Source organism: Hypanus sabinus, chromosome 9 (genome assembly GCF_030144855.1).
Source record: "Hypanus sabinus isolate sHypSab1 chromosome 9, sHypSab1.hap1, whole genome shotgun sequence".
Taxonomy (NCBI): Eukaryota; Metazoa; Chordata; class Chondrichthyes; order Myliobatiformes; family Dasyatidae; genus Hypanus; species Hypanus sabinus.
The window spans coordinates 7,069,283-7,093,180 of NC_082714.1; the positions used below are offsets into that span (position 1 = coordinate 7,069,283).

At 42.3% G+C, this 23,898-nt stretch overlaps 1 protein-coding gene across 5 annotated transcripts in view; it reads right to left on the minus strand.

Moving 5' to 3' along the window:
• The window catches only part of usp42 (ubiquitin specific peptidase 42), a 90,295-nt gene that overhangs the window by 12,089 nt on the left and 54,308 nt on the right, over positions 1-23,898 (minus strand). For 4 of the 5 annotated variants that reach the window (XM_059978988.1, XM_059978989.1, XM_059978992.1 and 1 more), the window contains 6 exons: positions 21,637-22,389; positions 18,111-18,190; positions 14,276-15,682; positions 11,462-11,787; positions 6,697-6,843; positions 3,333-3,436 (listed from right to left, as the gene is read on the minus strand). In XM_059978988.1, coding sequence (XP_059834971.1) covers positions 3,333-3,436; positions 6,697-6,843; positions 11,462-11,787; positions 14,276-15,682; positions 18,111-18,190; positions 21,637-22,389 — 2,817 coding nt within the window. The remainder of the gene's footprint in view (positions 1-3,332; positions 3,437-6,696; positions 6,844-11,461; positions 11,788-14,275; positions 15,683-18,110; positions 18,191-21,636; positions 22,390-23,898) is intronic. The other variant, XM_059978991.1, reaches the window with a different exon arrangement.

A 23,898-nucleotide genomic window follows, 5' to 3' on the forward strand; every position in this document is an offset into this window, starting at 1 on the left:
TCCCTGGTGTCTCCAAATTTCTATTATCCATGTGCCCATCTAAGAGTTTCTTAAATGTCCCTGGTGTATCTGCTCTACCACCATCCTGGCAGGGTGCTCCACAAGCTCACTATTCTGTGTAAAAAATAGTGCCCAACTCTGACAACCCCCCCCCCCATCTTCCCCAATCGCCATAAAATCATGCTCTCTAATTAGCCCTGAGATCCTCTCTATTTGCTTCCTATCATCTTGTACACCTCCACCCAGTCACCTCTTACCCTCCATTGCTCCAGCTTGCTCATTAGATATGCTCTCCAATCCATGCAGCATCGTGGTAAATCTCTGCACGTCTCTAAAGCTTCCAGGTGACCAGAACGCAATCTCTTGACTGACGAAGGCCAACACACCTAACGGCTTCTTAGCAACCCTATCAACTTGCGCAGCAACTTTGAGGCCATGGACTGAAATTGGAGATGTCTAGATTCACAAGGGGTAGAGAGGATACACAGTTGCTAGTCTGAAACTAGAGATTTAGATTTAAGTAGCGGGGGCAAGTATCTAGAGGGAATTTGGAGTGCATGCCCCTCCCCCCACACACAACAGAGTTGTCAGAGTAATGACAATTTGTCAGAGAGTGTGACAGAAGCAGATACAATTGCAAAACACTTAAGACATTTGTACAGATATAGGGATAGGAAAAGTTTTGAGGGATATGGGCCAAACGCAGGCTATTGAGTCGCTTAGGTAGGCATGGATGTATTGGGTTGAAGGACCTGTTTTTGTGGCATATAGCCATAAGACATAGGAGCAGAATTAAGCCATCTGGCTCATCAAGTTTGCTCCACCATGTCTGATTTACTGTCCTTCACAACCCGTTCTCCTGCCTTATTGCTGTAATCTTTGACATCCTTACTAATCAAGAACCCATCAACCATCACTTTAAATATACCCAATGACTTGGCTTCCACAGCTGCCCATGGCAATGAATTCTCCCTGGCTAAAGAAATTCCTCAACTCTGTTGAGATGTCCTTGTATTTGGAGGCTGTATCCACAGGTCCTAGACTCTCTCACTACTGGAAACAGTAACTGTATATTATTCAGTAAGGGCATCCAGGTAAACGTAATGGCGATAGAAATTACTGAAACTGATTAAAGGATAGATGGATCTCCCACTGTTCATAACTCCAGGATGGTACACTGTACGACAACAGTATGCCTCACCCTCGTTTACATAGATATAATTGTTTTCTGTGGCAGATGGAGATGAAATTTTTAAAAAGGCATTACACAGTGACACAAGACACCAGTGTTGATGTACTGAAGGATCTTGGGTTGAAGACCAGAGTTCCCTGACAGTGGCTGCACATGTTGATAGAGTGGTAAATAAGGCGTACGACTTGCTTGCATTATTAATTGAGGCATAAGTCAGGAAGTTGTGGTGCAGCCTGTTAATGCTCTGATTAGGTTCATTCATTGATTAGGTCCACCCACTACAGGAAAGATGCTGAGGCTTTGGAGAGGGTGCAGAAGGGGTACACCAGGACTAGAAGGCATGTGCTATAAGGAGAGGCTGGACAAACATATATTGTTTTCTCTAGAACGGCCAAGGCTGAGGGGAGATCTGATAGAGGTTTATAAGATTACGAGAGGCACAGGTAGAATAGACAACTGGCATCTTTTCCTGAGGGTTGAAATGTCCAACACTAGAGGGCATTATTTAGAGGTGGAAATTCTAAGGAGCTAAATGGGATGAGTATTTTCCTTCTTTACACAGGAAGTGGCAGGTGCTTGGAATGTGTTGCCAGGGTGGTGGAGGTAGGTAGGTGCACGCAACACGCATAAAATGCTGGAGTAACTCAGTAGGCGAGGAAGCATCTACGGAAATGAATAGATAGTTGACATTTCGGGCTGAGACCATTCTTCATTTGGCCGTAATGTCAAGTATCTATTCATTTCCACGGATGCTGCCTGATCTGCTAAGTTCCTCCAGCATTTTGTGTGTGTTACTTCGGATTTCCAGCACCTGCAGTCTTCTTTGTGTTTAGATACATGCATGAAAGTGCAGAGAAAACAAGGAGCAAACAAGAGAATATCTGGAGATGCTGGAAATCCAATGTGTTGCTCAGAGGATATAAGGATATGGATTTTAACTATTTTAGTTAGGAGTTTAATTATTTGGCAGAATGTCACAGGCTGAAGGGCCTGTTCTTGTGCTGTACTGTTCTGTGTTGTAGCTTTAATAGAAATACCATACCATTCTGGTGCACCGATCGTGAGTTGGGGAGCTATGAGAGAAGAGGCGGTGCACTGTCTGCCAGTTACCACAGGGGTTGGTGTTGGTACTTCTGCTTTTTATGATGTGTGTCAATGGACTATAGGCTTAATGGATTTGTGGCTAAATTTGCTGATGATACAAAGATAGTTGGAGGAGCGGGTGGTGTTGAGGAAACAGAGCCTGCGGAGAGACTTAGGGGAATGGGCAAGGAAGTGGTAAATGAAATACAATGTTGGAAAGTGTATGATCATGCACTTTGGGGGAAGAAATAAGCAGGCAGATTATTATTTAGATGGGGAGAGAATTCAAAATGCAGAGATGTAAAGGGACTTGGGAGCCCTTGTGCAGGATACCCTAAAGGTTAACCTCTAGGTTGAGTTGGTGGTGAAAAGGTGAACGCAATGTAGGCATTCGTTTCTAGAAGTATAGAATATAAGAGCCGGGATGTGATGTTGATGCTCTATAAGGCACCCAAGAGACACTTGGAGTGTTGTGTGCAGTTTTGGGCTCCTTATTTTAGAAATGATATATTGACATTGGAGAGGGTTCAAAGAAGATATACGAGAATGATTCCAGGAATGAAAAGATTACCATAAGAGGAACGTCTGGCAGTTCTTGGGCTGTATTCCCTGGAGTTCAGGAGAATGAAGGGGATCTCATAGAAACATTCTGAATGTTAAAAGGCCTGAACAGATTAGATACGGCAAAGTTATTACCCATGATAGGGGATTCTAGGACAAGAGGGCACGACTTCAGGATTGAAGGATGTCCAATCAGAACAGAGGTGTGGAGAAATTCCTTTAATCGAAGAGTGGAATTTGTTGCCAGGAGCAGCTGTGGAAGCCAAGTCACTGGGTGCATTTAAGGCAGAGATAGATAGGTTCTTGAGTAGCCAGGGCATCAAAAGGTGTGAGGAGAAGGCAGGAGAGTGGGGATGACTGGAATAATTGGATCAGCCCATGACTGAATGGCGGAGTGGACTCGATGGGCCAAATGGCCTTTTTCTGCTCCTATCTCTTATGGTCTTATTCTGTATCAAATCACCAAGATTTTGTTCAAAAAATAATGTGCACATACCTTCCGCCTTGTCGAATCCCTAAAAGAACTAACAGCAGAAAAGTTGCTCCTGCTCTCTATCGGACAACATTCCTTGTAATTGTGTGAGTAGTGCTTCTCTCGTACTGTCAAAGGAAATCACAATTAAATTGCTTTTAGTTTTAGAACAGCAGGGTCAGTATTTAAAGATCATACCTGAAGTATCCTCACATTTGAGTTCAAGTTATGAAGACAGTAAACCCAATGCTTGCTCAGATCTATAAGATGGAGCAGGGGTAACCTCTTCGACAAAATGGATGTTATAAATAACATTCGTGAAATCAATTCCCTAATCCAGCAGATGTCCTCCTCCTGGGTCAGTGATGATTAAGCTGGATGCTTGGTGTGTGCTTGACAAATGGGGGCAAGGTTAAGTTTACTGACATCTGTTCAAGTCTGAGTGCCAGCAATGAAAAGCAATTCACACACAAAACTCTGGCGGAACTCAGCAGGCCAAGCAGCATCCATGGAGGGGAATAAACAACTAACATTGCAGATCAAGACCCTTCGTCACAAACTTCCTGTTGCTTGGTCACCCTTGTGACAGGGATCTTTGCATAAAAAAAGCAAGACCCCCAGCAAGCCAAGTTACCGACTATATTGCTGTTTGCAGCACTACTGGGGGTTATACTGTTACTGAACAGTTTCTAACTAGCACCAGTCGCAACACTTGTGTGACCGTTAGAAACTAGAGGTCAGAGTGAACAATTTTTAAACATCATCAGTTGTGTGGGTTTGTGTTCAAAAGGCAGTGATTTTGTCACTGACTGTAGGCGAGAAACAAGCAGCAAGCCAACTCTTTTGCTTACTGAGGTTTCGAGCATTCAGGCTTAGAGATGCCAAAATGAGCCAGGAGTCAAAAAGAAATGATTTCACTACTTCAATAAGTTAGGAGCTACAAAGAATTTTAAGGTATCAACAATCATGCTGAATATCACAATGAAGATTTAGAGGATGCAGCTGTTGATAGCATTGTATGAAGGCAATCTGTTACGTACACTAGGTGTCTGCGCTGATTTTGTTCACTTACAGTCAATCAAAAGAACACAGCAGCACACACCGGATGACCATCTCTATTGATAATCTTTAGGAACAAATAATGTTTTATAGTACTGTAGTAATATTGGTAGTGTACTGATTCGTCTTTATTATTATTATTTATTTATTATTTAATCTAAATACAGAATCTGTTACTCAGTTAAATGGTAATTTGTTTTTTTAAAATACCTTTTTAACTACTTCCATGAAATTTTGGCTAATTGGGGCAGCCACTTAATTGGGCCAAAATGCACTGGTCCCGATGTGTTCCAATTAACCAGAATCCAATCTGTAGAATACAGAACATAGAAATCTACAGCACATTACAGGTTGTTCGGCCCACAATGTTGTGCTGACCATGTAACCTACTCTAGAAACGGCCATTAATTTCCCTAGCGCATAGCCCTCTATTCTTCTGAGCTCCATGCACCTACAGGCTCTTAGAAGACCCTAGTTTAACCGCTACCACCACTGCCACTGGCACCACATTCCACGCACCCACCACGATGCGTGGGAAAACTTACCCCTGACATCCCCTCGGAACCCATTTTCAAGTTCTTTGAAATTATGCCCCCCTGTGTTAGCTATTTCAGCCCCGGAAAAAAAGCTTCTGGATATCCACATGATCAATGCCCCTCATCATCTTATACACCTCTCATCCTCCGTCACTCCAAGGAGAAAAGGCCGAGTTCACTCAACCTATTCTCATAAGGTATCCCCACCAATCCAGGCAACATCCTTGTAAATTTCTGCACTCTCTATAGATTCCATATATAGTATATATAAATTAGATAAATAAGTCAATTCCACTAAAATTGACACAGAGTCCTGCAATTGAGATTAAATAAACTTTCTCATTGTTGCAATGATTATTCAAATCTAAGTTTCAGATTGTAATTTTTAAAGTTTATTTTCCCTACTTCCTCTTGGCGTTACTTGAGGAGACTCAAAGATCAAGTCGCACCTGTTCTCCGGTGAATTCCAGCAACATGGAGAGAACAAGCTGGTCAGACCTGTTAGCTCATTGTTGCAGAAACTCCACGAGCAGCTGCTGGTGTGGAGGAGGAAGTGTGGTGACAGACGGCAGTTGCAGGAGATGAAATTAAAAGCGGGCTTTCTGCTGGCAAGCACATAATGTAACACATGGTGCCACTGAGCCTGTTTGTTTTGTTGCAGTGGCTAATGTGCTGGATACTTAATCCCACAGTGCAGAAGGCATTAAAGGGACCACGGCCATTTTAAACACACAATGGGCCAGAACAACCATAAAAGGGGGCTTTCCCAGTGGCCACCCATTTCAATTCCACTCCAATATGTCAGCCCATGGCCGCCTCTACTACCATGAGGAACAGCAGCAGTACCTCAGTCTATATGGATAGTATCCAACCTGAAGGGATGAATAGTGACTTCTCTAACTTCCAGTAATTTCTACCACTCACAGGGAGAATGTACAAAATTCTTACAGGCAGCAGTGGGAATTGAACCTGATTCGCCTGTACTGTAAAGCTTTATCCCAGTGATCATATCCAGCCACCTCCTACTTTGGTAAATCTATTTACGTATTCTAGCATTGACAACATACACTCAGTGGCCACTTTATTAGGTACTGCTGCTCGACAATGCAAATATCTAATCAGCCAATCATGTGACTGCAACTCAATGCATAAAAGCATGCAGACATAGTCAAGAGGTTCAGTTGACCAGACCAAAGACCAGAATGGGGGAGAAATGTAATCTAAGTGGCTTTGACTGGGGAATTATTGTTGGTGCCAGATAGGGTGGTTTGAGTATCTCAGAAACTGCTCATCTCCTGGGATTTTCATTTGCAACAGTCTCTAGAGTTTACAGAGAATGGTGTGAAAAATAAAAAAAACATCCAATGAGTGGCAGTTCTGCTGGGAAAAATGCCTTGTTAATGGGCGAGGTCAGAGGAGAACGGCCAGACTGATTCAAGTCTACGGGAAGGCGACAGTAACTCAAATAACCACGTGTTACAACAGTGATGTGCAGAAGAGCATCTCTGAATGCACAATACATTGAACCCTTAAGTGGATGGGCTACAGCAGCAGAAGACCACTGGAGGTACTTAATAAAGTGGTCACTGAGCGCACATTACCCCTCAAGCCCATAACCTTGAACAATCTTTTCAGTGGCAGATTCTGTAGCACCTGCAGTACTTTGGATTTAACCTATTGATTTCAGAAGTGCAGGTCTAATTTAACTCTCCTAATCATAGCTAGACATGCAAGCAGAAAAGCAAGTGATTTTTAGTTAAGTATTTTAAAAGGTAATGTACTGATTGACTTACAGTGTTCTTTCTCCAGTTTTGAATGTTTATAGAAATCACTGCCATTTTCTAACCTCTTCCTGGACCACTCACTGTGATGGTCATATATCGATCCACAGTCTAGAAGATGCCTGCTAATACCTTCATTATGATCGTTTAGTAGCTCATCTGCAAGGCAGTAATATGGTGATAAAGAATCATAAGCAAAAAGTGGCGGTTCACAACATATTTCACAAACTTCATGATGTTCGCCAAAGATACTAAATTTCAATTTAGATCTGAATATTTAACAACAAATTTCACAACATATGTCAGTGATATAAAACCTGATTCCGATTCTAAATCTTGTTGAAATTTACTACAATGATTGGTGTATGTGAACAAATATTAGGGTTTTGATAAGAGTTTAAAGTAGTTCAGAATAGTTGGATTCAGACTTCCTGATCACCTTATACATTGAAACTAACAGTGAAATGTATTGTTTGTGTTAACAATCAACACACCCAGGTATGTGCTGGAGGACATGCCTCACATTTCAGTGCCAATGTAGCATGTGCAGAATGTTCAGCTGAACAACACAGAACACAAGTAACAAAACGGCGGCAAAACAAGCCCCACTGGGACAAGCAACAAATTTTCCAATGAGATTCTACCCACCCTAGATGTATCTCATACAAGGCTGAAGTACAAAGCTCATTCACAGCTCCAGCTTTCAGTCACACAGGTTTGTCATTATCATATTGCACAATACAATTTTTACTTAATAAGGTCTGAAATACTTTTCCCAGGATATCCAAGAGATAGAAACCAAATTGAATTTTGATGTCCGGATCGGGAGCAGCATCTCCAACACCATCACAGGGGCTCCCCAGGGCTTGGTGCTCAGTCCACTGTTGTTCACTCTGCTGACCCACGACTGTGCTGCAACACACAGCTCGAACCACATCATCAAGTTCGCCAATGACACGACCGTGGTGGGTCTCATCAGCAAGAAAGACGAGTCAGCTTACAGAGAGGAGGTGCAGCGGCTAACGGACTGGTGCAGAGCCAACAACCTGTCTCTGAATGTGAACAAAACAAAAGAGATGGTTGTTGATTTCAGGAGGGCACGGGGCGACCACTCCCCGCTGAACATCGACGGCTCCTCAGTAAAGATCGTGAAGAGCACCAAATTTCTTGGTGTTTGCCTGGTGGAGAATCTCACCTGGTCCCTCAACACCAGCTCCATAGCAAAGAAAGCCCAGCAGCGTCTCTATTTTTTGCGAAGGCTGAGGAAAGTCCATCTCCCACCCCCCCATCCTCATCACATTCTACAGGGGTTGTATTGAGAGCATCCTGGGCAGCTGCATCACTGCCTGGTTCGGAAATTGCACCATCTCGGATTGCAAGACCCTGCAGCGGATAGTGAGGTCAGCTGAGAAGATCATCAGGGTCTCTCTTCCCGCCATCACGGACATTTACACTACACGCTGCATCCGCAAAGGAAACAGCATTATGAAGGACCCCATGCAACCCTCATACAATCTCTTCTCCCTCCTGCCGTCTGGGAAAAGGCTCCGAAGCATTCGGGCTCTCATGACCAGACTATGTAAGTTTCTTCCCCCAAGCTATCAGACTCCTCAATACCCGAAGCCTGGACTGACACCTTGCCCTACTGTCCTGTTTATTATTTATTGTAATGCCTGCACTGTTTTTGTGCACTTTATGCAGTCCAGTGTAGGTCTGTAGTCTAGTGTGGCTTTCTCTGTGTTGTTGTTTTTTTTACATAGTTCTGTCTAGTTTTTGTACTGTGTCATGTAACACCATGGTCCTGAAAAACGTTGTCTCATTTTTACTATGTACTGTACCAGCAGTTATGGTCGAAATGACAATAAGTGACTTGACTTGACACGAAACGCTTTGCATGTTACAGACATGTTGGCAGGGGATACTGAGGCCTTAACATGCAAACAAAAAAAATCTAAAACCTTTGTGTTGTCATTCTAAGCATTACCTGACAGGATTATTTTTTCTGAAGTTATCTTATTCAGTCACTGCTATCTGGCTCCATGCAGAAGCTGATGCAAACCTGATCTCCGAGCTAATGTAATATTCCTTGTGCTTGGCCTGACTCTACCCCATGACATACTTCGGTTTCGGTCATGTAGCCAAACACTACAGAACTGGTCAGCTCTACAGAGGCATACACCACTTCACATGGCTCTAATGAGGTCTGTAACCGAGGACAGCATATCTTATAGCATAATCGAGAACTATTATTCTCACTTTATCCTTTAAAATTGTTCCGATCATTGACCGACTGTAGCCTAACGCTTTTCCAATGACCGATGGCGTTTCACCTCTTTCCGATCGCTTTATTACTTCCATCTTATTCTCAATCACGATTGTTTTCCATCAATGGAACAGAAGCTGCTGTGGATTCAGCAGCAGCCGCGGGTGGCGAGATCGGAGCTCCCCTGGGTCCTAAAGTCCACCTGCACTGAAACAGGTTAAATAATGGATTTGAGCATCCGTGTTTTACGGTATCCGCGGGGGTCCCAGAACCAATCCCCCATGGATAAGGAGGGTCAACTGCATTAAGAGTTGGCCTGATCTGACCCAAAGCATTTGACGTCTCTGAGCCTGTACTCAAAGCTCAGAGTAAATTTATTATCGACGTACATGTGTCACCATATACAAACCTGAGATTCATTTCGCAGACATGAGAAAATCCTCAGATCTGGAAATCAAAGTAACACAGAAAATGCTGCAGGAACTCAGCAGGCCAGGCAGCATTGATGGAAAAGAGTAAACAGTTGATATTTTGGGCCGAGATCCTTCATCAGGAATAAGGAAATAAGAGATGAGAAGTCAGAGTAAGAAGGTGGTGGCGGAGAAGAAGTACAAGGTAGTAAGTGATATGTGAAACTGGGAGGGGGCAGGGGTGACGTAAAGAGCTGTGAAGTCGGTTGCTGGAAGAGATAAAGGGGGAAGAACAGAAGGAGGTGATGGGCAGGTATGGAGATAAAGTGAGAGGGAAATAGGAATGGGGAATGGTGAAGGACAGGTTGGAGGGGAGGAGTGTATAACTTCCACTGTTCACCAAAACAGTACTGTGCAAAAGTCTTAGGCACATCTATATAACAGGGTGCTTAAGACTTTTGCATCGTACTACATTTGTCAACGTGGAACAGAGTATGAGTTTGTAAAACTGGTGGGAGCACAGGATTTGGGAATGCCGAGGGTGGAGCACCATGGGAGGGGTGTGGGACAGGTGGCAGAGGAGTGCTGCTGTGGGGGTGGGACATGTGCAGACACCCAGCCCTGAGACACCAGGCAAGGACATCTGATTCCAAATAATTGGTTTATTGATCATTACAGAATGTCTCTCTGCTGCTTCCCTCTACCTATCTCCCTTCCCCCTTTCCCAATCATGATTCACCTCTCCCTGCCCCCTTCCCACTCTCAATCCACAATAGAGACCCATATCAGAATCAGGTTTATCGTCACCCATGTATGTCATGAATTATTTTTTGCAGCAGCACAGTGCAATACATAAAATTACTGCGGTATTGTACAAAAATCAGGCATCCTAGGCAATCCTATATACATATATACACATACATTGAAGACTTTTGAACAGTACTGTACTTTAGTGTGATCTGTTGAAAACATGAACAGAGGCACTGCTATTTAATTAATTAGAATTTATAGGACTCTTCACTCATTAGTTAAGCCTGGTCTATTTATATTTCTGATTACTGGTAGTGTGTTAATATAGTCTGATAAATTGTGCAAAAGTTCAGGGAACATGGTGAATGTTACTAGCTGGTGCCAAGTAATGGACTTTTAATCAAAATTTAAACTTTTCACATTGTAACAGGTCTTTTTAACCTGCATAATTTCTGTGAAATCTTGATCCATGCTGTTTAAGGCATGAAAACTGAACTGAAAAATCTCTTAAATTAACCAAATTTCCTGGGGAAATGTGTTTTTTGGCTGGTGCTATTTCTGACAGTGCAGTTCAGTTGGGGTTCTGGATCTTTCCTGTTTTTGTAATTGATTAATGCAAATCTCAGAAGCCTCAGTGGAAACAGTGGGCTCCCAGTGCAGACCAGACTTGCCGATCTACAAACTGAAACTCCTGTAAAATAAGATTAGGAAACTGATCTGTGGAGTTTCCGGACCAGAAAGGCGTTATGGTGGCTGCTGGATTGGGTGAAAGGTAGGAGAAGTGGAAAGGGTTAGCTGCAGATGCAATTAAGGATGGGATCAAAATTCAAAGTAAAATTTATTATCAAAGGATGAAGAGGTCATAGGTTTTGGAATCAGTTCAAAGTAATTTTATCGGAGTACATATATCTCACCATATACTACCTTGAAACTCATTTTCTTATGGGCATTCAAGGTAGAAAAATAGAACCAAAAAAAAAACTACACACAAGACTGTAAAAGATAAACAGCAAATACAAATAAAAAAGTCAACAAATACTGAGAACATTCCTCATCTCTGTTCTAAAGGGACATCCTTGTATTCTGAGGCTGTCCTGTGATCATAAACTCCCCAATGATAAGAAACCCTCTCCACCTCCACTCAAATATTCCTTATATGTTAACCCTTTCAGTCCTGGAATAATTCCATGAGCTTCCTCTGGATCTTTTCCTAAATAAGGGGTCAAATCCTGGAACATGGGATGGGGCACCTTACTTGGTATGGGCCAGTTGGGCTGACGGACCTAGTGCCATGCTGTATGACTCTGGAACAGAAATGCTAATTTACTGATCACTCGTCAACACTGTATCCTACCTCTGGTGTGGAGGTGAGAACCGTTCTGCTTGCTTTCTATATATGCAACTTTAGCTTTCTGCTGCAATCGATCATCGTATGTTTGCTTGTATCTGTGTATCTTATCTTCAGAAAAGCCACTGTGGGTTGGTTCACAGAACCTCTCCTGTTCACCTGTAGTGTTTGCTGTTTTCACACCATGGTGTTTTCTGGAATGGTGATGGTCTTTTTGGTAATGGTCATCTTTGTCATCGTGATGTCGTTTCTTCTTCTTCTTCTTTTTCTTTTTCCGGTGTTTCCTTTCATCAGTCCCAGAATCCATTTCTGACATATCCAACAGATGTTGCCTAGAAAACAGAGATGACGATCACAGCAAAATTAGTAATTGGTTTATTATTGTCATGTGTACCGAGACAGTGTTTGCATGTCATCCAGATCATTTCATACAGGGAGTACTTAACGCAAAATAAGCACTTCATACTAAAGGATAAAGATAAGAGATTCAGCAAGTGCTGGAAATCCAGAGTAGCATGCACACAAAATGCTGCAGAACTCAGTAGGTCAGGCAGCATCTATGGAGAGGAATAAACAGTCAACATATCAGTCTGAGCTCTAAATCCAACTGTATATTGCTTTCCACAGACGCTGCCTGACCTGCTGAGTTCCTCCAGCATTGTGTTAATTCAAAAGTAACTACTTAATACTGAAGTAAAATGGAATATAGTTACAGTTATGGAGAAAGTACAGCGCAGGCAAGGTACAAGGTCTATGACACAGTAGACTGAGAGATCAAGAGTTCATCAGTATTGTACAAAAATTCCATTCAAGAGTCTTCTGATAGAAGGGTAGAAACAGTCCTTGAGCCTGTGTTCTCAAGTTCTTGTATCTTTCGCCCAATGGAAAGAGGGAGATGAGAGAATGACCAAGGTGCAAGGGATTTTATGATATTGTTTATTGGGAGATACAGCACGGGATCACTTCCTGTCCAATGAGCCCATACCACTTATTACATATTGGCTGCTTTCAATGAATGAAAAACTTTTATACAGATTTCTAGTCAAGTTGCTACTACCGTGTGAAAAATTTAAAACCACCCTCAGACCTACAAATGTCAGCTGTGCAAAGCAGAGACTTCCTTGAGGGTAGATCACCTATTACAGTCACATACCTCCAGCGGTAACAAATGAGAATCCTAATGCAATCAGGTTACAAGTGTCATGGTGACACAGCTAGTAAAGCTGTCACCTCTCACTGCCAGAGATCTGTGCCCAAGTCAGACCCTGCACTGATATTACACGCTCCCTGTGGCTGTTTGGGTTTCCTTTGGGTGAAACGACAAAGGTGCATGTGACATGTTGGTAGGTTAATTGGCTACTGTAGATGACCCCATGGATGGGGGTGAGTGGTAGAATCTGGGTGGAGGGGATTGATAGGGGTTCCATGGGAGCATAGCTGTTAGAGTTTGGCATCAGTTCCAGCGTCCCCAATACATTTGTTTGTTCTTCCCATGAGTGCATGGGGTTTCTTCCAGGTGTTCCAGTTTCCTCCCATTGTCCAAAGATGTACCAGTTAATAGGTCATTGTAAATTGTAAATAGCTGGATTGCTGAACAGTGCTGCTTACTGGGCGAGTAGGGCCTGTTCCACTCCTTATCTCTAAATAAGTGAGCATATGGGGTGAGTAAAAGGCAGGATTGATGGTCAAGTCAGACTGTGGGTTGAAGGGCCTGGTTCCCGTGCTGCTTCGCTTCATTGTCATTAGTTCTAGTCTAAATTTGAAAATCTTGATATTGATGGTCTGGGATTTTTCATACTCATCCTAGCATTTACAAACATCAAAGCAGGTTGATCTCAAGGCCAACCAATATCATGCTAGCTCAGTGGGTACAACAAGTTGATGCTTAACAGTGCATTCTTCTTAATAATATGGAGGAACAGAGGGATCTTGGTTTTCACAACCACAGATCACTCATAGTTGCTGTGCAAGTTTTTAGGGTGGTTAAGAAGGCGTAAGAAAGGGGTTCAAGAGCTGTGAAGTGATGTTATCTTTTGATTGTGTTCAGTTCTGGTTACCTCATTATAGGAAGGATGTGGAAGCTTTAGAGAAAAGTGCAGAGGAGGTTTACCAGGCTGCTGCCTGGATGAGAGAGCATTTCTTATGAGGATGGGCTGAATGAACTAGGGCTTTTCTCTTTGGAGAGGAGGATGAGAGGAGACTCGATAAGATGTACAAGATGAGGCACAGATTGAGTGGACAGCCAGGCTTTAACTCAGGGGGAAATGGCTAATATGAGGTATCATAACTTTAAGGTGTTTGAAGGAAAATATGGGGGGGGGGGTGGCAGGGGAATGTTTAAAAAAAAAGTGAAGACACTGGCAGAAGTGCTGATAGAGGCAGATACATCAGGAACGTTTCAGAGACTCTAAAATAGGTACATGGATAAAAGAAAATTGAAGGGCTATGTGGGAGGGAAGGGTTAGATTGGTCCTAGGGCAGGTTAAAGGGTTGGTACAATTGTGGGCTGAAGGGACTGCGCCATGCAAAAGTCCTCCTGAAATGAATCATTTATTTCAATCTGTCTGTTTTTTTATCAATAATAAAACAATAAATATACACAAATAAGCAATATGACTCATCCATTATCCTTTAAAAAGTCCATAATTATTGTTACTAATTCATCAATGATTATCTCTGCTCAAAATTACCAAGGCACACAAGAGAATTTTTAAAAAAAGATTATTGGCAATTTGGGCATGGGTTCTCAAAAGTTTGCTAGCCCTGCTTAGACTAAAGCCTGAGACACCTGTTGCTATTACCATATGAAAGCCATTTTACCTATGATTTCTATCTCTGTGTTTATCTTTAGATGCCTTTTTCTTCTTTGATTTTTTGTGTCTTTTCATTCTCCTTTCCTCAGACAGCCGATCCCTACAGAACTTTTTCCATTTCCTCTCGGTGTCGGACTCACTGCTGCAATGCTTCCGTTTGTGCCCAGATTTGCTCTCTAGTCCATTATATTCAAATTGACCGCTCCAAGACCTTCCGTTAGAGCCCGAGCTGTACCTCTCTCTGTAGAACTTATCCTGATAGGGGTGATGGTAAAATGGAAGCGGCTTTGAATTGCAGTAAATTTGCCTGTCTGCAGGACACTCATTATCTCTTTTATATTTATTAGTTCTCCCATCTTGATAGTCTGTTTTGTGAGACCAATTACTGTAACTGCAATTTGTTGGTTTTTCAATTTCCTTTTCATTTTGAGATAACCTTCTTCCTTTGTGTTCCCTAGATCTGTGCCTATAGTTGGAATCATTCTTGTGACTATCCCTTTGCAACATTCGACTTTTCTCTTCACTGGTTTGTTCTCTACTGCGAGCGTCTGCATGTGCTGTGATGGTACTTTCTTTCTCCTGAATCCGCGTTTCCTCTAGACCGGCCGTGACCCTGCTCGGAGAAAAAACTGTCCTGCAAGTGATGTCACGTTCTGAATTGCCATTCCTAGTTTGATTAGAGGTTTCCTTAACAGATGCAATGACTAAACTACTTGTTTCCTGCTCTGGCTTTTGGGGTACATCCTTTTTTGTAAGCTGTTCTTGAAGCTTATCTTTGTTGGTAGGTTGTTCACTTTCCTCAAATGCCCAATTCTGCTTTTGATTATCTGTCTCCCTGTCAGATTGATGCTTCTCAGTTGAATGCTCAAATCTTCCTGCCAGAGGAATTTCATCTTGACTGATTTTTTCCTTATGAATAGCATGACCCTCTCTTTCCAAGTTGTTCTTATCATCGTAAACAGTTTGTGGTTTAATTTGGTGATTTTCCATTTCTGGCAGCTTGTTGCCTGGATCTTGAGCAGATGGCTTATCATGCTCAATTCCATGGCCATTGGGGGTGTGGTCCATCATCAGAGTCTCCTTTCTACTATGACTAGGTCTGACTTTCTCTTCCGTGTGCTTCTCAGAATCAGTTTCCTCTGGGAGCAGTCGCACATCGTGGACAGGACTCTGGATGTTGGAACTGACACTAACAGCAGCGCATCCATCAATGTTTTTCTGAAAATCACCACTGCCTTTCAACGGGTTGACTGAGGGCAATGGGGACATCCCATCAGTGGCTTCTTTTAATGGAGAACTTAAACTTGCTTCTTTCTCAGTCATGTATCTTTGGACCATGTCCGCATCACCACCGCCACCATGATTCATTGCAGAGCCAGTCTTCGACGGGATAAACAAGTGCTGTTCATTTTCTCTGTAATAGAAATAATCGTATTAGTTTATTTTTAATATTGGATTCAAACACAACCAGTACTAAAAGTGTATACTTAATCTTTATACCCTACCCTTATACTTTATTAGGTTGCTGTTCCTTTCCACGCCTTGTGGCACATTGGGCAGTATATTTTTCTTGCTGTTTCTTTGGCATTTGTGTTTTTTTTTTGAAAATGAGGTCAAGTTGCTAGCTTGATGCTCAACCCAGCACAGATGGAAAGTGTGCAAGGAGCTGGCTGGATTTGAAACCAGGACCATTTGCCTCAAAGTCCAGCGTGGATGCCACTACACTTCTACATCAGCTAGTTTATGCAAATATCTAATCAGCCAATCATGTGGCAGCAACCCAATGCATAAAAACATGGTCAGGAGGTTCATTTGTTGTTCAAACAAAACCAGCACAACGGGGAAGAAATGTCATCTAAGAGACTTTGACCGTGGAATGATTGTTGGTGTCAGACAGGGTAGTTTGAGTCAGAAACAGCTGATCTCCTGGAATTTTCACACACAATAGTCTCTAGAGTTTACAACGAATGGTGCACAGAAATCCAGTAAGTGGCAATTCTGTTGGCAAAAACGTCTTGCCAGTAAGAGATTTCAGAAGGGAATGACCAGACTGGTTCAAGCTGACAGAAAGGTGACAGTAACTGAAATAACCACATGTTACAACAGCAGGGTGCAGAAGAGCAACTCTGAACACACAACACGTTAAACCTCGAAATGGATGGGCTACAGCAGCAGACCACAAACGCACACTCAGTGCCCCTTCATTAGGCACAGGAGCTATCTAATAAAGTAGCTACAAATGTATATTACAATCCCTCCCAAAAGTCAGATTATTTAATATATCTGCTTGTATTGATCAACTTTATACAAGGATGAAATTTTGTTTGCAAAAATCAATCTACATTAAGCCTGAAGTTTTGTCGTTAGCCTCTAGTGAGCCATTTACATTGAACAACAATCAGATTTACTATTACTGGTATATGGTATGTCATGAAAATTGATGTTTTGTGGCACCAGCACATTGCAATATATAATAATAAAAACTAGATTACAATAAGAAATATATACAAAAAATTAAATTAAAATTTAAAAAAAGAATAATAGTGAGGTAGTGTTCGTTCACTGTCCATTCAAGAATTTGATGGCGGAGGGGAAGAAGCTGTTCCTAAACAATGAATGTGTGTCTTCAGGCTCCTATACTTCCTCCTTGGTGGCAGCAGTAAGAAGAGGGCATGAGTAATACAGTTGAGGTAGTCATGTTCAATAGCATCATGGAGGATGAGGGTCACAGTTCTGGAATCACAGGGCAAGCCTAAACACGGTGAGGAGGATTTACTGTGAACTCTCAAAGGGATGAGGAGCTGGTTCAGCACATAGACGTTTTGATGAAATTGATGTTCAATTTTCATGTCACCAGGACAACAGTTTTCTTACATTGTTAGCGTTCACCCTTCCACACCATGAATTGAACAGATGATCTCTGTGCCACCATTGTGGAGTATTGTCAGGAACATAATCTTTTAGATAAGATCCTATATATGTGTATCTCTTCAAACTGAGCAGTGAGATTCATAGTCCTTCAAAGCCTTGGCTAATGTTCACTTAACTGCTCACGATTGTATCTTCCCCAGATGAACTCTGTGGTATTATACTCATAGAGCACCACAGTACAGAAACAGGCCCTTGGTCCATTAAGCCATGCTGAACTGATATTCTGCCTACTTCCATCAACCTGCACCTGGACCATACCCCTCCCATCCATGTACTTGTTCAAACTTCTCTTAAATGTTGCGATCAAACCCATATCCACCACTTCTCCCGGGAGCTTGCACCACCCCGAGTGAAGAAGTTCCCATTCAGTTTCCATTAAATATCCCACCTTTTACCCTTCCATCCTTGTACATTTTCTCTGCACTATTTTAATCTTATTGATATCTTTCCTACAGGTAACTGTCCAGAACTGCACACAATACTCCAAATTTAGCCTTTAACATCTTGAACAACTTCAACATCACAAGTCCTGTGCTCAATAATTCAATTTATAAAGGCCAATGTGCCAAAACTGCTCTATACGACCTTATCTACGAGTTGCCACTTTCAAGGAATTATGGATCTGTACTCCCAAATCCCTCTGTTCAACTGCACCCCTCAGTGACCCACCGTTCACTGTGTAAGACCTACCCTGGCCTGTCCACCCAAAATACAACATCTCACACTTGTCTGCATTGAATTCCATCTGCCATTTTCCCACATGGTATATTGAAAGCAAATTACACATGTCAAGTGACAATACAACATTATATCAAATACTAACTTTAGATTAGATTTGGATTATAAAAAGGCTTCTTAATGTGACTCAGGCTGTTGTGCACAAAACTATTATTCAGGACTATAGATCCTACCTGGCATCTTCAGATCCAATTTTTCTGCTTGTTAAGTTCTGTGTTGTGTGTTCTAGGTTTGGATTCAGTAAAGGACGGGCCTGGAAAGAAGAAATATTTCAAACAATTACAAACTGATCACAATACAAAACCAATGAAAATACCAAGACTATAAACCACATTTCTCCATGTGTGGCAGTGAAGATGGAAAGTTCTGGCAATATGTTAAAAGAAAAGGGTACATATCCCCTTCTGTTGTGATTAGCTTTACTTGCCATGTTGACATTGCAACACACAGTGAAATGTGTCATGAACAAGAGATTCTGCAGAAGCAGGAAATCCAGAGCAGCATACACACGATGCCGGAGGAACTCAGCAAGTCAGAGGAATAGGGTCGACATTTTGGGTAGAGACCCTTCATCAGGATTGCAAAATGCAGCATTTATGTCAATGACTAAAACAGTTCCGAGATGTTCTGGGGGCAGCCCAGAAGTGTCACCGTGCTTCCAGTGCCAGCAACTTACTAACCCCAACTAAATATCATTGGAACATGGGAGGAACTCCACATGATTGGACAATGGACAAACTCCTTACAGACATTAGAGGAAATTGAACTGGAACTTATGGTTAGGCTAATCCAGAAAGGAGAACTCGGACAAAGCAGATCAACCCTAGACCAAGTTTATTCTAAGGTCATCTCATTATAAGAAGGATATTGAAGCTTTACAGAGGGTGCAGGGGAGATTTACCAGAGTGAAGCCTAGATTAGAGACCATGTCTTATGCCAACAGACTGAGTGAACTAGGGCTACTTTCTTTGGAGCGAAGACCATTATACCATAAGACATAGCAGCTGAACCAGGCCACTCAGCCCATCAAGTCTGCTCCACTATTCTGTTATGACTGATTTATTTTCCTATTCAACCCCATTCTCTTTCCTTCTCTTTGTAACCTTTCACACCATAAATAATCAACCTCTGCTTTAAATATACTCAACGACTTGGCCTCCACAGCTGTCTGTGTAAATAAATTCCACAGATTCACCACCCTCTGGCTAAAGAGATTTCTTCACATCTGTTCTAAATGGACATCCCTACATTCTGCAGCCCATCTACTTCAAGGTTCAATGCATTGTGCACTCAGCAAAGCTCTTTTACAGACTACTATTGTATGACATAGTTATTTGAGGAACTGTCACCTTCCTGTCAGTCTGGCCATTCACCTCTGACTTCTCATTAACAAGTAGTTCAGGCCCACAGAATTGCTGCTCACTGGATGTTTTTTCACATCTTTCTCTATGTTCTTGAGACAGCTGTGCATGAAAATTCCAGGAGATCAGTAGTTTCTGAGATACTCAAACTACCGCATCTAGCACCAACAATCATTCCACAGTCAAAGTAATCCTTTTTTTCCCCATTCTGAGGTTGCACCCTCTGGTCCTAGACTCACCCGCAAAAAACATCTCCATATTCACTATAGGCCTTTCAATATTTGACAGGTTTCACTGAGATTCCACTCCCACCTCTTCATTCTTCTAATTTTCAGCAAGTACAGGCCCAGAGCCATCAAACACTCCTCGTACATTAACCCTTTCATTCTCAGAATCCTTCTCGTGAACCTCCTCTGAACCCTCTCCAATGCCGGCACATCTTTTCAGAGATAAGGGGACCTATGACCTTTGAAATTCCCCTCCCCCATTTAGAGAATAGTCTCTGCCTTGATTCCTTCTACCAGAGTGCATGGCCATACACTTCCCTACACTATATTCCATCTGCCACTTTGTTGTCTATTCTCCCAATCTGCCCGAGTCCTTTTGCACACTCCCTGCTTCCTCAACTCTACCTGCCCCTCCACCTACCTTCCTATTATCTGCAAACTTGGCCTCAAAGCCATAAAAAGCATTGATATATAACGTGAAAAGAAGTGGTCTTAATACCGGAACTTCACTTGTTATCGGCAGCCAAACAGAACTGGCCCATTCTCTATTCTTTATTCTCACGCTTTGTACCCTGCTAGCCAATCTTCTATCCATGCTCGTATCTTTCCTAATATCATGAGCTCTTATCTTCTTAAGCAGAATTATGTACAGCATCTTGTTAAAGGCCTTCCGGAAATCAAAGCAAACAACATCCACTGACCCCCATTTGCCTATCCTATTACTTCCACAGGGAAGATTCGTCAGGCAAGATTTTCCCTTAAGAAAACCAGAGGTTGGGCTAAACGGTCTGTAATTTTCTTTCATCTACTTCCCTCCCTTCTTAAAGAGTGGAGTGACATTTACAATTTTCCAGCCTCCAGGACCATTCAAGAATCTAGTGATTCTTGAAAAATCATTACGAATGCCTCCACAATCTCTTCAGCTATCTCTTTCAGAACCCTGGGGTATAGTCCATCTGATCCAGACGACCCATTCACAGCTCTCATCTTCCCAAGCACATTCTCCTTCTTCTGGCACACAGCTGGTGTCTTCCACAGTGAAGACTGACACAAAATACTTAAGTTTATCTGCTAACTTTGTTCCTCATTACTACCTCTTCAACGCAATTTCTTAGTGGTCCATTATCCACTCTCGTCTTCTTGTAGGTGCTACAGGTGTCTTGTGCTGTGTATGATTGTTGGTACTGTGTTTTGCATCCTGGCCCTAGAGTAATGCTGCTTTCTTTGGCTGCATTCACGTATGGCTGAATGACAACTGAATCTGAACTTGAACATGGAGGGCTAGGTAGGAGGAAAAGGTTAAATTTATCTACAGTGTAGGTTAAAAGGTAGCACAACATTGTAGGCTGAAAGGACTGCATTTCAGCAGTCCTCTATGCTAAACTGCTCCCAGCTCAACTGTAAAAGGGACGGACTGTGATTGATGATGCAACACGTTCACAGTTCAAACATCCCTGTTCCTTCTGCCATCTACTGGCCAAAGTTTGAGCTGTCAAAACATCCCAATAAATATCCCTTCAACAGCAATTATTACAATAGAAATTGTGATCAGTCCAGCACAAACAAAGCCTTCCATTGAGCACATCACCAAGGAGCGCTGCCACAAGAAAGCAGCAGCCATCATCAAGGACCCCCACTATTGGGGCTATGCTTCCTTCTCGTTGCTGCCATTGGGAGGAGGTAAAGGTGCCTTAGGTCCAACACCACCAGGTTCAGAAACAGTCATTAGCTTACAACCATCAGGCTCTTGAAACAGCACAGATAAATTCACTCACCACAACTCTGAACCAACTCCACAATCAACTGACTCACTTTCTAGTACTCTACAATTCATGTTGTCAATATTATAGAATAGTTATTTATTGATTGATTGTATTTGCATAGTTTGTCTTCCACTGCACATTGGGTCTGCGTCTGTCTTTGCTTGTATGTAGTACTTCATTGTTTCTATTGAGTTTCTTTGCATCTACTGTGAATGACCTTAAGAAAACAAATCTCAGAGAACTAATGTTGACACATATTTACTTTGTTAATAAATTTGCTTTGAACATTGATGTAAATATCACATTTCACATGTAAAAGTGACAATAAAGCTAATCTTAAAAACTTACTTCATGAGCTGGTGATCCCTTTGTTGGTAAACCGTTTGCAGGACAGTTCACAGACTGCTCCTGAGGAACAATAGGTTCAGATGTCGGATGCCTGCCATGATCTCGAAGTGCATCAGTTTTCGTTGCATCCATCTCAGTTAGCTTTTCTGGGTGGCAGTCATCGGTGGTGGCTGCAGGCACCGAATTCATTTTGAGATATACACTGGGTGCAGTTCCATTCATTGCTCTATTCAGAGACTTTGCATAGCCATTTTCCTTAATCGAGCCTTTGGGTTCTTCATCTGATTCCTCTGAAGATTCCTCATTGTATGGAACGAGAGAGTTGGAAGATCCCTTGGACTGACCGTTCACCATTAAGTGAGAAGAGGAAGTGTTGGATGCCATGGGTTGACTGGTTGCGACGGTTGTCGCAGATGGAATGGAGGGTGGGGATGCTGGCGCTGAGGTACCCGAGGTAGACGGTGAAACATTGGTGTGGGAAACACTGGATGGAGCTTTGTACAAGTTCTCCAATGGACTACTGTGGAGCTTGGTCGCAGGCTGGGCTTGTCTCGATCCCGGCTTGGAAGGCTGTATACTAAATGAAAGCTTCTGCCGCTTGGAAGATTCGGGTAAGGTGGTTGGTCTAGGCAGTAACCGGCTCTGAGAGGGTCCAGGGGGCGTAGAAATGGTCCTGGTTCCACTTGTGCTGGGCGTTGCATTGCTGTGAACATCCTTCGGGGAGCAATTTCCATTTGTTAAGTGATTTGATTTCTGTAATGCAGGAAAATAATTCACTAAACCGCAAAGTACATAGAACATTTCAAAATTAACCCCTACAGAGAATGCAATTTTAGTATGAGCATCATTCAGTTTGAATTTTATTTCTAATTATTTTATTTAGAGATAGTATGCAGCCTTCGGGCTCAATGAGCTGCTCGAACCAGCAACCTACCCATTTAACCCTAGCCTAATCAAAGGACAATTTACAAGTTCTAATCAACCTACTAACCAGTAGGTCTTTGGACTGCTGGAAGAAACCCACAGCAAGGATGCAAAAACTCCAGACAGATGGCATCAAGCTCTGCACCCCAATGCTCCGAGCTGTACTAGCGCTGTGCTAACTGCTACGATACCATGGCGCCCTGTTGTTGTCACGTACTAAAACAGTGAAGTCCACGAGCCAGTAACTTTAAATTTCTGGGTGTCACTATCTTAGAGCACCTGTCCTGGACCCATCATATAATTGTGAAGAAAACACGACAGTGCCTCTCCTTCCTCAGAAGTCTGCAGAGATTTGGCAAGTCATCAAAGACCTTAGCTAACTTCTAAAAACATGCAATGGAAAGCATGCTGACTGGCTGCATTATGGGCTGGTGTGGGAACACCAATACCTTTGAGTGGAAAATCCTATAAAAGGTAATGGATTTGGCCCAGTACATCACAGGTAAAGAGTCCTCTCAACTATTGAGCACATCTACATGAAACGTTGCCTTAGAAGAGCAGCATCCATCATCAAAGATCCTCACCACCCAGGCCATGCTCTTTTTTTCCTGCCATCAGGTAGAAGGTACAAGAGTCTCAGGACTCACACCACCAGGTTCATGAACAGTTACAACTTCTCAACCAACAGGCTCTTGAACAAAAGGGGATACCTACACTCATTCTATTTCTGGCGATCCCACAACCGATGGTCTCACTTTAAGGGCTCTAGTTATTTATTGCTATTTATTTGCATTTGCACAGTTTGTTGTTCATTGATCCTGTTTACAGTTACTGTTTTATAGATTTGCTAAGTACGCCCACAGGAAAAATAATCTCATGTTGTATGTGGTGACATGTATGTACTATGATAATAAATCTTACTTCTGAATTTTGAGGAATACTTAATACAAAATGAGTACAGGTGCCTCCGCTATATGAAGGTCGCTTTACGCCACTTCGCTTTTACGAAAGACCTAAATTAGTACCTGTTTTCACTAACTGAAAGAAATCTGAAGAGGATTTTTGCTTTACGAAAAAAGGTGCCTGCTTTAAATTTGTGTTTACCCTGAGAAAAGACTATCATGACCATGAAGCCTTGCGCAGGCAGGTGTGTGCGCATGCGTGCACGTGCTGATTTTTTCCTACAAATCGGTTTTTGGCTGAATCTTCCCGATTCTGGTGAAACTACACTGTACATATGTTAGTTCTACTTTATTTAGGCTGTGTATTTATCGTATCATTCCTGCTTTACTATATATTAGTGCTATTTTAGGTTTTATGTGTTATTTGGTTTGATTT